Source organism: Trachymyrmex cornetzi, unplaced genomic scaffold (assembly GCF_001594075.2).
Source record: "Trachymyrmex cornetzi isolate Tcor2-1 unplaced genomic scaffold, Tcor1.1 scaffold647, whole genome shotgun sequence".
Lineage (NCBI taxonomy): Eukaryota > Metazoa > Arthropoda > Insecta > Hymenoptera > Formicidae > Trachymyrmex > Trachymyrmex cornetzi.
The window spans coordinates 22,263-39,527 of record NW_017299967.1 but is presented as its reverse complement, the minus strand read 5'-3'; the positions used below and the strand labels follow the sequence as shown (position 1 = coordinate 39,527).

At 30.4% G+C, this 17,265-nt stretch overlaps 1 protein-coding gene across 1 annotated transcript in view; it reads right to left on the bottom strand.

Moving 5' to 3' along the window:
- LOC108767103 (tRNA dimethylallyltransferase, mitochondrial) overlaps positions 1 to 1,496 on the bottom strand; it is a 102,497-nt gene extending 101,001 nt beyond the window's left edge. Inside the window, exon 1 of the mRNA XM_018516799.1 lies at positions 1,352 to 1,496. Within this exon, the coding sequence (XP_018372301.1) occupies positions 1,352 to 1,492 (141 nt within the window). The 5' untranslated portion in view covers positions 1,493 to 1,496. The remainder of the gene's footprint in view (positions 1 to 1,351) is intronic.
- Between the last annotated feature and the right edge of the window lie 15,769 nt (positions 1,497 to 17,265).

Here is a 17,265-nt window from a genome sequence, read left to right as displayed (position 1 = left end):
AGAAAATTCTAATTTTTAACTAGAATTCCATTTAATAATGCAACAAGATGTTTTCCAGGGAGAAAAAGACAAACTCCGCTTTATATGCTCATTTCTACTAATGTAGATTAACTTTAATCTCGGTTGAACTTCTTATCTTTCTCTAGCTCTGAGAATTAAAGTAAATTAAACCGAGATTAGAATTAATCTACATTGGTAGAAATGTGAATATTAGGAGTCATTTTCACACTCGCGCTTTATCATCGCGATATTAGCACTTTATGTAGCACTGACGTAAAACCATTTGTGTTTGTAACAGAGAAAAAAAAAAGAGAAAATGAGAGGAAGAGGAGCTGCTTTTTCTCGCGCACGGAGTCGTTTTAACAAAGTGCCTCGTCAGACGGATTTAAACGTCAGCTTTACGAGCAGGCGGGATTTAAATGCTGCCATTATAAGCAGATGGATTTTACTTTTAAACGTGTAAATATTTCGTGACGTCACCATTCTAGTAAACGAGAACGTAACAAAAGAATTAGAGAAAACTAAAATTTATATGTATGCACAAATAAGATTTCAGAGCGAAGGTTTTATGTCCATTTCCATTAACGTAGCTTAACTTTAATCACCAAGAGATTTAACTTAATCTTGATCTCTTTTTCAAATTTTTACAACTAGAAAAAAATAAAAAGTGACTTAAATCAAAATTAATCTACATTGATGAAAATGGAGATATTAATCGATGAAAATAAATCAAATAATCGAGAAATTAAATTCATTTTATAAAAAAATATAAAAACAACAATTTCACAACAATTAAATAAAAGAAAAAATTTTATTTTCAGTCAAAGCAGATCTTAGTGCGTGTTAATATTCCTATGAAAATTTGTAAATATATTTTTCAATTCTCTATATACTCCACTTTAACCGAAAATAAGATTATTACTCTCATTTAATTTATTCTTATCAGTCTAAAATTTCACTTGTAACGTTATCAATATTTTTAGAAAATTACGCTCTCATTGACGTCATTCGCGAGTGCTTCCTCGTTAGCATCGACACTCGAGAGAACATTGATCTATTCATTTTTATCGCGATCACCGCGCGCTTCCTATATTGGAGCACTTCCGCCACGCGGTCGTCGCTCACACGATTACGTTCAATTGGAAACGCGCCTTCCCTTCCTCGTTTACCCGCAAATCTGGCATACATTTATTCAGATAAATATTTTCCTGGAAAAACGGCACTTTCCCGATCCCTGCGCCTACCACGAGTTTCCTCGCGGACGATAAACAAGTTTGAAAGTCGTGCCGCGGCTTACCTAACCTCGTTGCGGGACTACTGCGTCGTGGATCAGGCATGATGCTGCACTCACCTGCATGCTGTCGGCCGAGATGATCTCCCCGGAGAAGCGGCGCGCCAGCTCGATCGCCAGCCGTGATTTTCCGGATCCGGTGGCGCCCAGAATTACCAAAATTGGCACACGCGACATAGACACCTCATTACGATCGACCATCGTGAGCGCGACACTGGGCGCATGCGCCGCGTTTCGTCGCGACTCGCGAGCGCCCGCACGGATCCGCTCTGCCGCGCAGGCGCGGGGAAACGGTGGAACGCGGACCGCGCGCTAGATTTCAAAACAATGGAAAACGAGAACGACGATGACGCAAACGATTCCCTTGAGCCTTTCGTGTGTACATGCCTCGTGCGTAAGGTCGTATTTTATTCACATTTCTAGCAGCGTTATTTTTAATTTTAAACTCGATTTCATTTTCTCTTTATTTTTTCTTATTCCTATGTTCATTACTAGTAATTTAGATTATTTTTAGTCTCGCGATTTAACTTACTTTGTATTTTTTTTTCTAGTGTTAAGAATTAGAAAGAGATAAGAAGTAAAATAAAATAAAGATTAACAAACTAGGCGACCTGGGATATTTCATATGATTTATAATTTTGTTCGTAATTTTATGTCTTATTTATAATTTTAAACTGTAATTTATAATTATATTATATATATATATATATATATAATTATATTATAAATAATAAGTACTCGAGATTATTATACACGCGCGCACGTGCCTTGAAGTTTAAAAAAGTTACCTAAAAGCTTAAGATAACGAAAATTTCTTGTGAAACTGTCAGAAATATGTCTGGTATTTTTAAATTACCTTGTGCTCCAATTTAGCAAAAATTTAAATTTATGATAATCGATGAAATACCAGAAGAACATAATAAGCAAAGAGGTACTACCTCTTCGTCGATTATTAACAGGCATTATCTAAAATTCCAAGAATTTTCCACGAATTTCCGAGAATTCTTGAAAAAAAGAATATCGGATATAATTATAAACTTATATTTATAAACTATATTTATAATCTATAATTATAACTTAGCAACTCTCAACCTTAAGCAAATAAAGTGTAAAATTTTAATTGCAAGAATTATAATTTTTTTTATTTTTTTCGTTCTATATACACGCGTTTGTGTATTATAATATAAGTACACAAGAATTATACGCAAAGTTATGTAAATACTAAATTATTTGACCCTGATCTATTAAGTAGCTTTTATTTCTTATTAACGCATTTCCGTAAATATTGTTTTAACTACGTTGTTATGACAAAATGATAAAAAATGTGAGACTTCGATAATAGATATTTTTATACCTCTTTTACAAATTGGCTCTACCATATGCATTGTAATCAATACATGTTGTAAACAATAATATTAATAGTTACATATGTTCCAAAAAATGTTTTATTATATGTATTTAACCTTTACTTTTTTTCCAGAAAGCCTTGAAGATATCTTTAAAGCGTTTTTTTTTTAAGAACTTTTAATGATGTGTTATAAAAGACGTCTTTAAAATATCTTTTAGGATCTTATGTAAGTAATTGTCAACATTCGTTAATCAACTTATAATTAGAAAGATAGAAACGCAACTTATATAGAGAATAAGAAATGAAATTTATTTACCTGTTGAAGAAAATTTTATATGTGGAAGACATTTTAATAATTAAGTACAATATATTCAAAAAGAAAATTTCGATATATATTTGCGGAAAAATTCTTACTAAAATTTTATGTCCAGTTATGTTCTCTAACTGCAGCCTTACAGAGGAGAAATCTAATTGGCCAATTTAATATTAAAAGACAGTAATTAATTACATATTTTAAATATTGAAAGCACTGTTGTTCAATGCTTTTAATATTCCAAATAAATAATTGATTACTATCTTTCAATAAACAATTTGTTAGCATTATACTTTTATAAAGGTATTAAAAGCTTTACAAAAATATAAGTCCAAAGCTTACGTAAACTTTCCGCATATATCTATTACTCGAATTATTCATATAGTACTCTTCGTGGCAGATACATTACGATGATGTTGCAACCATTTCTGCAAATAGCATCTGTTTGTGACGTAATAAACAGTTAAATCTTGGAGGCGTTTCGTGATATTATTCAAGTTATATTGATAAAATAAAATGGGGATTTGCGTGAGAAATACTTATTAATATTGAAATGTTGAATAATATATACGACAATGAACAAACTCTGCGAAACCGCCGCGAACCGACATACAAATTGCGTACATTACTTGATTCAAAGACTGATACAATTTAATATACATTAACGTATTTGAAGCACTTCTAGTATATATACGCAGTGAAGTAGTACAATTTCGGATAAACTGCCAGTCTCTGTTATTCTAATCTGAAGTTTACGAATATATGAATTCGTGGACATGACCTAAGTTAATAAAATTCTAAATATAATCATTGGCATCGACTCTTCACTTTGGCTTTTGACATATACTATTTCAAGCCATAAATATCGCCGCAAATATCTACGAGATACTAAGTTATTTCACTAATCAAGTAGCTACTATTATATTTTTGTAAATATTTATATACAAGACATGTGCACTGTACAGTATTTTTAAAATCTGTTCTTAATTGCTCTTTTTATTCTTTTTCTCAATTTTTGAATTCTTTTTAAAAACAATTTCATCAATCGTCTAATCTTTTCAATTCAAAGTTTGCATCTAAATATTTTGAATAGTAAATAAAATAATTAACGAAAGATTTGATTAAAAAATGTATCTCAATTTAAGTAAAACAGAGAATTTTATTAACTATTTATATATTAACATTTAAAAATATAAATATTAAAGTTTCAGAAGCTGTTGTTCGTTCGAACATTTTTGAAAAAATCGATATGTTGTTGTAGAAATATATCATTCATGTTGTGATAGGGAAGTTTGCCATTCTGCTCACATAGACGTGAGAATTCTTCTCATTATTCGTAATAAATCCGCTAAACAAAGCGATGTTTATCGTTCTATATACGTTCGTATGATTACATTTGAAACCAGCATAGGCGGAATCACGTGCGAAATGATGCAAACAAACTTGATATATCCGTGTGTGGTGCAATATATGTGTGCGCATCTCGACACGTGTGTCGAATGCAATGAACGTCATTCCCGAGTTAAATGATTGCACCATTCGAAAGTCTACATTTCGCGGAAATATCAATGGCGCCAATGATATTCATTTCCATCAACCGATGAATAGTGCAAGTGTGTAAGAAGCTCTTAGTACCAGCGTAAATAATGTTACTGTGTTATCAGTATACATTTTTCATGTTACGATGCTCGAATGATCATTCATGCTTTGAAATGATAGCGATAGATAAATTACTGACAGTGGAAGAATATTTTTAGCGAGTAATTTAACAAATTAACTTCATTCGAATCTTTTTACTGTCTTAAATTAGCAGAAATTAACGCAAGAGAATGTTTTTTAAACATTCTCTTCGTTTAATCTTTTAACTTTTTAATATATTATCTTTTATAATTCTATGTCTCTCCCATAAATGATCATTTGCATATAACCCGAAGCATAATAATGTAATTTTAGCCGCTTTATTAAATTTCACGTCAACATATGATGTCACAATGTAGAATTAATTTATAAAATGTAATGAATATCCATTATATGTGTGTATAATATAACACAATACATCATTGTATGTGTGTGTGTGTGTATGAGAGATAGAATATTCAAATATAAGGCAGCATTTGTTCTATATGACACAACGTTTTTAATCCATTAAACGGTCGCGTTAATTAAGCACCGATAAATCGTGTGTAAAGCCTATCGACAAAAGGTACTTATATACATTGTGATAGCATTTTTCCATTAATTCTCGTTACTAATTACAAATAATAAAAAATTAAAATAAAAGGCTACGTTATGTATATGTCAAAATTATTATTAATGTATCAAATAACCCTTTTCCCACAAAATTTTATATACACATGTATAAGATTGTCTTCTATTATGAAAGTATTAACAATTATATAGTACTTACGCATTTGTGTAAATCATATTTCTATATCGATTTGCTATAGCACTTGCTAAATTAAATGATCACTTTTAATAAAAGCAAATATTAAATCCCCGCTGGCATTTAATTCTTCTAATGACACGTTCAATAATTCTTGGCGCAAAATCAAGAGTTTCATAAAGTTTAGATTTTATGAGGGCGTACGTTTCTATTTAGATAGTAAAACATATTCGCAAATAGTGGGTCATAATTACAGTGCAGTGAAATGTTCAAGCGGAAGTATTCACGATCGGCGACAGATAATTAAACATCTCGATGAACTAAACTTTTTCTGTGCCATGTTATTGTATTCTCTACGACAATGACGACAATTGAATTATCATACTGATTATAGCATAATTTTTGCATCGTTCGCTGTACAACGGACATAACGTATAATCACGCGGCATAAACAAATTTGACGGCAGTTTGCAGTTGTTAAAAGAAAAGTGGAACGTATACGAAATGTGATATACTCGCAAATAGAAAGATTAATAGTCCTTGCAGAAGTCTCTAAAAATTTTGCTAGATACAGATTTGAAAATAATTTTGTTAGGCCATCAAAATAATTATATAGGACGATCAACTAATTAACAGAACGTTGAAATTTTTTAACATTACTCTTTATGTTTAAGTTTACTAATATTTTGACAGTAAATAATTCTTTTATGTTTGAGATTACTAATATTTTGATAGTTTAACAAAATTATTTCCGGATGTGTGCCTAGCTAAATTTTTAGATGCTTCAACAAATCGTTCTTTCCATATAATAACTATAAAATGGGGCTCTTAACCATAATTATTTTATTATGCAATTATAGTCACAAATACCAAACATTTTTCGCTCGTGTACGATATTGCACAAACGTCTACGCAAGAAGTTTACACCCGACGCAACCTCGTGCTCGCATTAAATTGTTGATTGATAAGAACGCGAATTAACGTCAGTGTAACGTGAATATGACTACTGGCATGTAATGCAGCCCCAACGTAATCCAATGCGCGGCATAAGCTGTGAAGCGGAATGCCGACGTAACGGAAAACGTGATGCGAATGCAACTCGCGTGTACCTATCTAATGCAACGCAACGCGGATGCGATGGCGAACGAGGTGAGGTGAACACTGGCGTTTCGATTTTTGTTGTTTAACGTAATGTGTCAATGTAAGCACGTTTGCCATGCAGATTCGATATAATGAAACACAGTGCGATCTGTAGAGGGTGTAGCGCGAATGTCACATAATGGAACTTACAATTAGTGCGACGAATAATAAGTTGTCTCATTTTAATAATTGTCACTTTAAATTAATCCAGTGTACACTGAAAGTTTAATTAATTCTGTGTGTGCTATATGTTCCATTTTGGTACTTTACAGATTATACGAACTATCGCTCTCTTACTTCAAAAGTGACACAACTAAAAACAACATAATTTTTTTAGTTATTACAAACGAGTTATTACAAAGTAATATTATTAATATAAATAATATACGTAAACATTATCCCATAAGTCAAAAGCAAACTGTCAATTAACTTTTAAAAAATTATCAAAATTATCACAGCTCAAAGAGGGTAATTTTTTAAAGGTTATAAAATAAAAACGATAAAAAATGATATTTAATAATAATGATAACAATACATTTTCTGTAGATATTATTTGATTAGTCAATAATTTTTTGTCAAGTTAAAAATAATTTTTCTCCTTTTCTGGAAACTTAAAGTTTTGAGTTGTATCATTTTCAAAAATGTTTAGAGATATCGATCTACCGAAGATTTTAATTTAGTTATTAACTTGAAATCTTTAAAGATACATTTTAAATTTGACAATGTAGTTTTTAGAACCGAAAAATATGTATTTAAAATTCACATAGAGAAGTACATTATTAAGCACCAAGTTTTAATTTCGACCATCTATTAATATATATATTGGAAATTTCCACTTACTCATATTTTTTTAAGAGGAAGATCTTCCTAGATTCGATGGACCAAATCTGGAGAGTAGGAGTCGATCTATGTGCATCATAAATAACAGCACAATGAATCGTCTACCCATCGAAAGCAGTAAAAATCTCCTCTATTATCTGCATAGCTCAAGAGGAAGGTTTTGATACATAGCCAGTTATCTCTTCGCAAGTCCTTCCCAAAAGTTTTATTCATATATCGTTAGTCTCACTTATTATTATCTTTTTTAAACATGCATATCGCTTCTCCAAGTTGTATTTGGCAATAGAGTGAGATCATTCTTTTCGCAATATTGCTTTTTAGGAATTGTAAGTTATAATCTATAGTAAATAAAATATATTTTATATTACTTTACGAAATGAAATTTTATTTTTAGCAAATCTCAAGTTTGATTAACCCGAGGTTTATCCCATATATTTTCTTTTGAAACAGTTTTTCGTAACGTTTCGATGGTTGATATGATTGAATAAACGGTTTTAGGAAGAAGGATAGGTACGACGAAAAGGAGAAAAGAAGTACACGATAAAATTAATTGTTATATTATATTCATAAAGTAATTCAAAATATAAATGTCAAGGAACTTGTCTGACCCTTTTCTTAAGAATGAAAAATAAACATTATCGTTACTCATTACATTTCTAGTAACAAAATCTGCATATGCAGCGCAAATATTGCTCTCATTGCAAGTTTGCCATTTAACTAACAATTTAGCTGTCATACAATGTCAAAGGATTTAATCGATGAGTTCGTCCAACCATCGGCAGTCTATTTTTTGTTAGTCAATTGAAACTTTTCAATCTTTACTCAATCATGTTTATAATCATCCTTCCTGATTTGCCGGATGATGGAAGGACGAGCCTCCTTTTGGATATATTAAGTACAACACAAAAAGAATTACATTTCATCCCCGATACTTTTCGAAATTAACAAAAAAGAAGACAGACAGAAATATACAGACAAGTTCTTTTTACATACGATTCTCGTATAAAAAAGAGGAGGCAATTATAAATTGCTCATTTTAAAGCTATTTTATGTGTATATATACATATATGTGTTTATACATATACATTATATACACATATATGTAAATAGTAAATATATAGAAGTATAAATATTATTCCTAAAGTAATTCTTTTCATGTTATTAACCTCTGGTATAAATATTACTCTGTTTCATTTCATCTATTGTACAATATATATATATATTGTATATATATATATAATCTTATAGTTTGTAAATGTACCTTGACTCCGCTTCATTATAGTATATAAATAGCTATACATGTAGGTATTATAATTGTACGAAGTTTATTTTTAGGCTGCCCGTAGCGACTCAGTGACGGTCCCATTAGGAATGGAAGGGAATTTCAATCGAAATAGGAAATCGTCATTGAGAAGCTCGTCTTTGTCGGTTTTTCTTTATTTGTATATAATTCAACAATCTTCGAGGTACAATGAACTCGGAGTGCATCGTTGCTTCGTCTCTCTCCGCATGATACTCTAAACACGCACGCAATCGTGAAACAATATTCGCAAATAATATCGTTAATAATACAGGGTCGACAGTTCCAAAATAATATATATATGCAATATAGTCGAACTTAAAACTGATACAAAAGAAACACTTCGAAATTTCCCTACTTTTCTTTATCGTATTTTCAAATTTCTCATTCTACAAGTAAGTTCTCTAAGTAATAATTCATAATCGATTAGCTAACGAAATCACAAAAATCATCACTGTATAAAAATGTAATTCTAAAATTGTAAAATGTGTGCGCAATAATATTGAATAATTTGGTTACAATCCTGTCTCGCTCAAAAAACCGAAGCACCAATTTTTTGGAAGTATTGAGAGCGAAGCACGGACGAAGCGATCTCCCTGTTAAAGTAGCTAGTTCTGTAATGTTCGTTCATCGTCGCGACGAAGAAACACGCTGTCACGAAAAAATACAAAAACGTGAACATTAAGCGAAAAGACAGTGCGTCCTTCTTCGTTATGATGATCAACGAACACTTCTTGTCATCATTTTTTTCTTTTTCTGAAACTGATTTCCTTGCAAAAATAAGAGATTCTATCTGTATATAATATATATATCGCAATTTAATGTTAATATGCATTTCTGTATGTGATTTTATATATATATAATTTTATACACATATAATTATGTACACACACGTATAATTATGTACATATACATAATTATATGCGTACAATTATAATTAACGTCTATTACGATTTTTTCTATTTTCTTTTATGTAAACTTAGTTATATAATCTGATAAATTTCTTATTCACCTCTCTGCTATTGCGCCAGAAGTACTTTATCAACTCGCGTAACAGTATCTACTTCGATCGCCATTACAAATCTCTCGTCCGATTAATCATTATTATATAGGACGAGAGATTATTTTCGGTATAATAGCGACGTTGTATATAAAAATAAAGAGGATAAATAAAAAATATCTTTTTCTGCTCTTTTCATAAAAAATCTAAGTTACATAAAATATACTTTAAAGTTTTAATTCTCACTCTCTGTCCTACTCCTGTCAAGACTCTTATTTTCATTATTACTTTCTTTGTCATTTCCGCAGTTTAGCTTAAACTTCAAGGATATACAAATGTAATATGTTATCTAAACTATGTTACAGCGAGCTTTTTTTTTCATACATATATAAAATTCTGTGTAAACAATCGTTAGGTACACGTGGGGGGTACCTAGGTACGTATTATTTAACTGTAATTGGCAAATTTAAATATCGGTCACATCTTAGGAATCTGTGCCTTCAAGCTACTATTTCATTTCTTAAACATTATCGATTGAAGTTTAGTAAAAACTCGGGATATGAACCGTTTGCAACGAATAATAGCTATGGAGAGCCCCGACGAAGAGTAGGCAATACATACATGTACAAAATATTTCATTTCGGATCTATTTCGGAGTGTATATTCGAAAACTTTAAAAAATTAGAAAAACAAATCATATTAAGTAGTATCAATATAAAAAAATTTTTATTACGTTTTCGAAATTAAACTCCTCTTCTTGCGATCTACAATCGTCGGGAGATATCCTTTAAATACGAAATGAAATATCCTGTATAACACATATATAGCTCGTGAAATATAGACATATCGAGCCTCTCTCCTCACTCTGGTATGAAGAAAACAAGGATATGATGAAAGTGAAGAAAGAAAACATAAATTTCTGACCTCACAAAGTATCGTGTGTTGACAAAAGAGAATTTTTCGAAAGTTTATGTGGCAAGGAGATAGGCTCGTGTTGCCAAATTTATCGTTTTTAATAATAATGCTTGACCCCTTGTTTTGTTTAATTATAAGTTAAAGCTAGACCGACACAAGTCGATTACAAAAAACTATTCTTTAGAGCTTTATTGTAACTATTATTATTAATTTTAAATTTCTAAAGTGTAACTAGCAGGTACGTGTGTACTCTTCAGGATGGACGCGAGATATAGGTTTCGAAAAATCTGACTGCGAGCAATTTGTACGATTATGAATTTATAGAGTAGCAGAAACAATGCTGTCCTTAATTACTTCTTATTCATGTACAAAAAAAAACAATGTGTAATAACGAAACTTAGCTAGATGAAGATATAAATTAGATACTTTGCAAAAGAAAAGGATATTACTGTAATCTATTTTGTTGGCGAAAGTTACGATATTTTTTCCTTTCGCACAATGTTTAATGGCCAATACAAAATTAATTAATTTGCAAAGCGTGCCGACAGCTTACATTTTCTGCTACATCATTTGCTACGTCATTTATGACATTAACGAAACACAATTTGCTCGAAATTTATAAACATACCATATTTTTATGTGAAAAAGAATCGTGAGTTCGAGACGACAATTAAAAGAGATCTTGCATTTTATAGCATGTTTATATAAACCTAATTACTTATCTAATCTAAGCACGTTTAATCTACGTCTAATTTAGTTAATTTTAAAATTAACTATTTCTACTTCTAAAAAATTACTTCATAATTTCTATATACAATCACTTCACTTTATGTATAAAAATGAAAAAAGAATATGATCTCTTCGCTTTTTGCGAAATTTCTATAGTTAATTTAATTTCTGAATTGTCGTCTCGAACACATCAAAGAGAATGAAAAATGGTTCGAGAAAAATTCTTTGAGACAAGAGAAAGATAAAAAGATTACAGAGGAGAGAAAAAAACAGAACATCGCGATTTATTAATTGCGCGACTTTTTCTCAATCTGCTTTTCCTTTCTCTTTAAGCAATTTTCAATAGAGATCTTTGCCGAGAGAAGACCTAGAAAGCTGTAGTTAATTAAAAAAAACAATATAAGGAAAATTTGAAGTTATTCTTTTAATTTAAGGTCATCGACTTCCGATGTAATGTCAACCCAATTAATTATTTGCACTAAATATAACTACGGCTGAACAGCCGACTTCAGTCTATTATAAACACTAAATTCATATTATTTGGCACGTTTCAGAGAACTCACAGGTCGGATACACGTGCAAGCAAAAAATACGATAAAGCAAGGATTCACGCGAGAGAAGGCTTCCGTCTCCGTCGAGAACGGAATTTGCTGCGAGGTACATCATCGAGTTTCCTTTCGTTAATCTTATAAACTATAGTGCTGTCAGCGAAGAATCGTTCTTGAATCGCGAGAAGTCGGGTTGAAAAAAAATATTCGCGCCTGGAGTCATTCATTAAAAAGAGAATTCAAAGAGACTTTAGAGAATTCACTTTCCATTTATGATTCGTCATATTAATGACACAAGGAAATTGTCTTTGCACAATTTTTTTTTGCAGGAAAGTCTCATCATTAATCTCATTATTCTTCGAGTTTTTCGCGAGATAAGCGACATGAAGCGACGTTCGAAATATAAAAAGTAGAGAAATGTATATATTTTAAATCAGAATTCAGTGTAGACAGATGCATTTTGATATTCTGATTGAAAAAAAAATATATGTACATACATGTATGCAGTGTTTCGGAAATCGTATAACCGGAAAGAAGATAATTTCTTATATATAAATAGTCGAAACTATAAAATAAAATTTTTTCGTACAGAGTTCTGTTTCTGAAAAAATCGAATTTGAATATTTGTTAAACATGCGTGCACTTGATTAGCCATAATCTAATTTATTTACCTCTTCTTTCATACAAGGAATTATTTCTTTCCGGTTGTACCCTGATTTCCGAAATAATTTGTATGTGTATATACAGTATAAATATATTATAATTTTTTTTAAGAATCTCTCTCGCGGTCTTTAATAATGTATATGTTTCTCCGCCCGCGCCGTCGGGAAACTATTATGGTCGCCCGTGTTCCGAACTGCATTACTACGTTGCAAACTGTATTACTATATTTCATATGTACTTATAAATATATATATTAAACGTGCAATTAAAAATATTCCATGTCGTCAAATAATATTTAGTTCCTATTTAACTGTATCCGTTTGCGTGTCGTGTGTATGTCCGTTGTGTACAATAACTATTGTATAATGTGTTAAGTGTGTAAAGAGTTTGGTGTGTGTATTTTCTCGAAAGGCTCTCACTTTCGCGTTCATCTTCCGTTTTTCTATCGTAAAAAATATCCATACAAACGAATACTGTTACCTATAAATGTAATGAACACATTATGTTTTTTTTTGTTGCTAGATGATTCTTTTTCTTGCTTTCTTATATCTGTATAGCAGTATAAAAAATCTTTATTCGAAAACACTACGGTCGCGTCGTCGATTAATTAATCCATCCTTTATGTAACATACATAATTATGCATATTGTATTTGCATGTTATTACTTATATATTTATATAAAATTATATTAAAAAATTTAAGTATAACTTTATATATACATATACATACATAAATACATCTATATATATATATATATATATGTATATACATACATATGTATATGTTACGGGCAATCTCGACATTGCCCATTTGCGGACTTTGCCCGTAACATATACATATATGTATGCATACATATATATGTTATATTTTTGTATTTCATGTGCATAATTATGTATGCTATACGACGTTGTGTGTATATGTATGTGTTTATGTGTAATATGTGCATTGTAATCGTTGCTCTATATCGCATATCATCTCTTTTATATAAATCGTGCAAAGGCTAACCATCGTATGATCGCGTAATATAGCCATCTTGATATAAAGTGTGTCGGCGATGCGCGATGTTACAGTGAACTAAAGCCGACAACTATTATATTACATTATTATTGATGTAATATTTACATAATATGATTAATAGTTGACGTTATTTGCTGTTAAAAAATCCAAAATTTTGTTCTGAATAGATTTGCAATATGCATATGTATGCAATATATTCAATTAGTGATGCCCAAATCTATCTATCATGTTGGTATATAGAAACTTATGTGTTAAAAACGTATTTACATTATACGAGATACGGAAAATAACTAATAAAAATTCTACTTAAATCTACAAGAACAAAATGATTAACTAATTAAAAATATAAAAAATGTAACTGTAATATTACTAAAAGCGTGACTAAAATGAAATTTCTCTGCGGGATCGAACCGTGTTATAAAAAAAATCGATCGATCCTATGATTATGCCTGCTTCCTTCGCCAAAATCGAAAAAAATTGGCATCTACACGCGGCATTCTATCGATATAATGGTTGTACTCGGTGGAAAAATTTATTATTATAATTTATACTCTTAATCTTATGCGAACTATTTTTATATTATTTATATTGTATACTAAAGATACCCTTAATAAATTCCCAAACTTAGGTATCGGTTTAGAGCCTCAAGGGTTTCGGCCTATATCAGGCCACCTTTAGTATACAATATAAATAATATAAAAATAGTTCGCAGTCATAAGATTAAAAGAATTGAAATAAATAAAAGATCAATGATTTTTAGTCATGAGATTAAAAGAATAAATTAACAATAAATTTTTGCTCGAATTACAATCTACGCTTGTGTTGTATGTTGTCGAAAAATTCTTTCTTCTATTCGTCTTAATGAAGGACTTTTATATTGAAACGTTGTGAGAAACGCCAATTATTGTAAAATTTTTTTAACATGATCGGTTTATTTAGATCCAGTAAGAACAAAATCAATCATATTAAAGAATTTTATAACAATTGGAATTTTTTTCTGTTGGACGTAGCCAATTAAAAAGTTATAGTTAGAACTAAGTATTCACCATATTTTCTACAATTTTTTTCCAGTTCTCATATTTTTTACTTTTGTAACCTAAAGGTTTTCGCCTATCCCACTATACAATCCCACCTTACAATGAGACTCGACTGTACGACTTCATTTTGGACATAGTAAAATGAAGAATTTTATTGATGGATAACAATATAATTCATACAAAGTCGAAAATCTGATCTTCTTCATGAAAAAAACGTTGATATCAATTTGCTAGACCTAATATCAATTTTTTTCCGTTCTAAGGAAATCGTTATCTAATCCTCAAATTAAAAAAATCAATATAAAGATATCTTTTCTCTAGACTTCAGGACTGTCTGGACTTTTTCAAGACATAAAAAAGTTAATTGATACATGAATAATGGTGACTTTATATTACAAACATAAAATACAAAGAGCATTCAGCCACGTGCAGGATGTTTTTTGCGAATATCATATATTAAAAAATTCTTACGTTAAAGATACAAATTATAGACTTTTCGGCCTATATCAGGCCATCTTTAGTTACAGTATAAGTAATATAAAAATAGTTCGCATAAGATTAAGAGTATAAATTAATAATAAATTTTTCCACCGCGAGTACAATTATATCGATAGAATGAAGCAAAATGCCGCGCGTAGATGCCAATTTTTTCGATTTTTGCGAAGTAGGAAACAGGCGTATCACAGGATCGATCAATTGTTTTTATAACGGTTCGATCCCGCAGAGAAATTTCATTTTAGTCACGCCTTTAGTAATATTACAGTTACATTTTTTATATTTTTATTTAGTTAATCATTTTGTTCTTGTAGATTTAAGTAGAACATTTTCATTAGCTATTTTCCGTATCCCGCATAATGAATGCGTTTCTAACACATAAGTTTCTATATACTAACACATAATTGATAGATTTAGGCATCACTAATTGAATATATTTACATACATATGCATATTGCAAATCTATTCACAACAAAATTTTCAATATTTTAACAGCAAATAATATCAACTGTTAATCATATTATGTAAATATTACATCAATAATAATGTAATATTATTGTTGTCGGCTTTAGTTCACTATAACATCGCGCATCGCCGATACACTTTATATCAAAATGGCTATATTACGCGATCATACGATGGTTAGCCTTTGCACGATTTATATAAAAGAGATGATATGCGATATAGGGTAACGATTACAATGCACATATTACACATAAGCCTGTTCTTTTTGGCTGAACTTTTTCACTAGTTCATTTTTTTTCCTCTTCTTTCCTACTGGAGAGAAAAGGAAGAAAGATGAACTAGTGCAAAAGTTCAGCCAAAAAGAACAGACCTATAAACACATACATATACACGCAACGTCGAATATCATACATATTTATGCCTTGAAAAAGTTCAGACAGTCCAGAAGACTAGAGAAAAGACAGCTTTGATTTTTTTTAATTTGAAGATCAGATAACGATTTTCTTAGAACGGAAAGAAATTGATTAGTATTGATATTAAGTCTAGCAAATTGATATCAGCGTTTTTTTCATAAAGAAGATCGGATTGAATTTTCGATTTTGTATGAATTATGTTGTTATCTATCAATGTTCTTCATTTTATTATATTCAAAATGAAGTCGTACAGTCGAGTCTCATTGTAAGGTGGGATTGTATGGTGGGATAGGCGAAAATCTTTAGGTTACAAAAGTAAAAAATATGAAAACTGGAAAAAAATCGTAGAAAATATGATGAATACTTAGTTCTAACTATATCTTTTTAATTGGCTACGTCCAACAGAAAAGACTTTTCAATTGTTATAAAATTCTTTAATATGATTGGTTTTGTTCTTACTGGATCTAAATAAACCGATCATGTTAAAAAAATTTTACAATAATTGGCGTTTCCCATAACGTTTCAATATAAAAGTCTCTCATTAAGACGAATAGAAGAAAGAATTTTTCGACAACATGCACAAGCGTAGATTGTAATTCGAGTAAAAATTTATTGTTAATTTATTCTTTTAATTTCATGACTAAGAATCATTGATCTTTTATTTATTTCAATTCTTTTAATTTTATGAGACTGTGAACTATTTTTATATTATTTATATACTGAAGGTGACCTGATATAAGCCGAACCGTCTATAATTTTTATCTTTAAGGGGTAACGCCACCCTTGAGGCTCTAAAATGGTATCTAAGTTTTGGAATTTATTGTGGGTAAATAAATAATTTTATATAAAAATTACTTGGAAGACTTTACTGTACATACATTGAAGAGCAAAAAAAATAATTTTTTAACTTTCTTTTTGCTCTTCAATATATATACAGTAAAGTCTTCCAAGTAATTTTTAAATAAAGTCATTTATTTACCCACAATAAATTCCCAAACTTAGGTATCATTTTAGAGCCTCAAGGGTGGCGTTACCCCTTACCCCGGATCTACAATAAGTGTTTTAAGCCTTAAGCCATACGAAATGGGCGAATCACAGTCGCTTATTTTCCTCGGATTCGACTGTAATTGGTCAATTTCTTATGGCTTAAGGCTTAAAACACTTATTGTAGATCCGGGGTAAGTGGTAACGCCACCCTTGAGGCTCTAAAATGATGCCTAAGTTTGGGAATTTATTGTGGGTAATAAATTACTTTATTTAAAAATTACTTAGAAGACTTTACTGTACATACATTGAAAAGCAAAAAAATAATTTTTTAACTTTCTTTTTGCTCTTCAATATATATACAGTAAAGTCTTCCAAGTAATT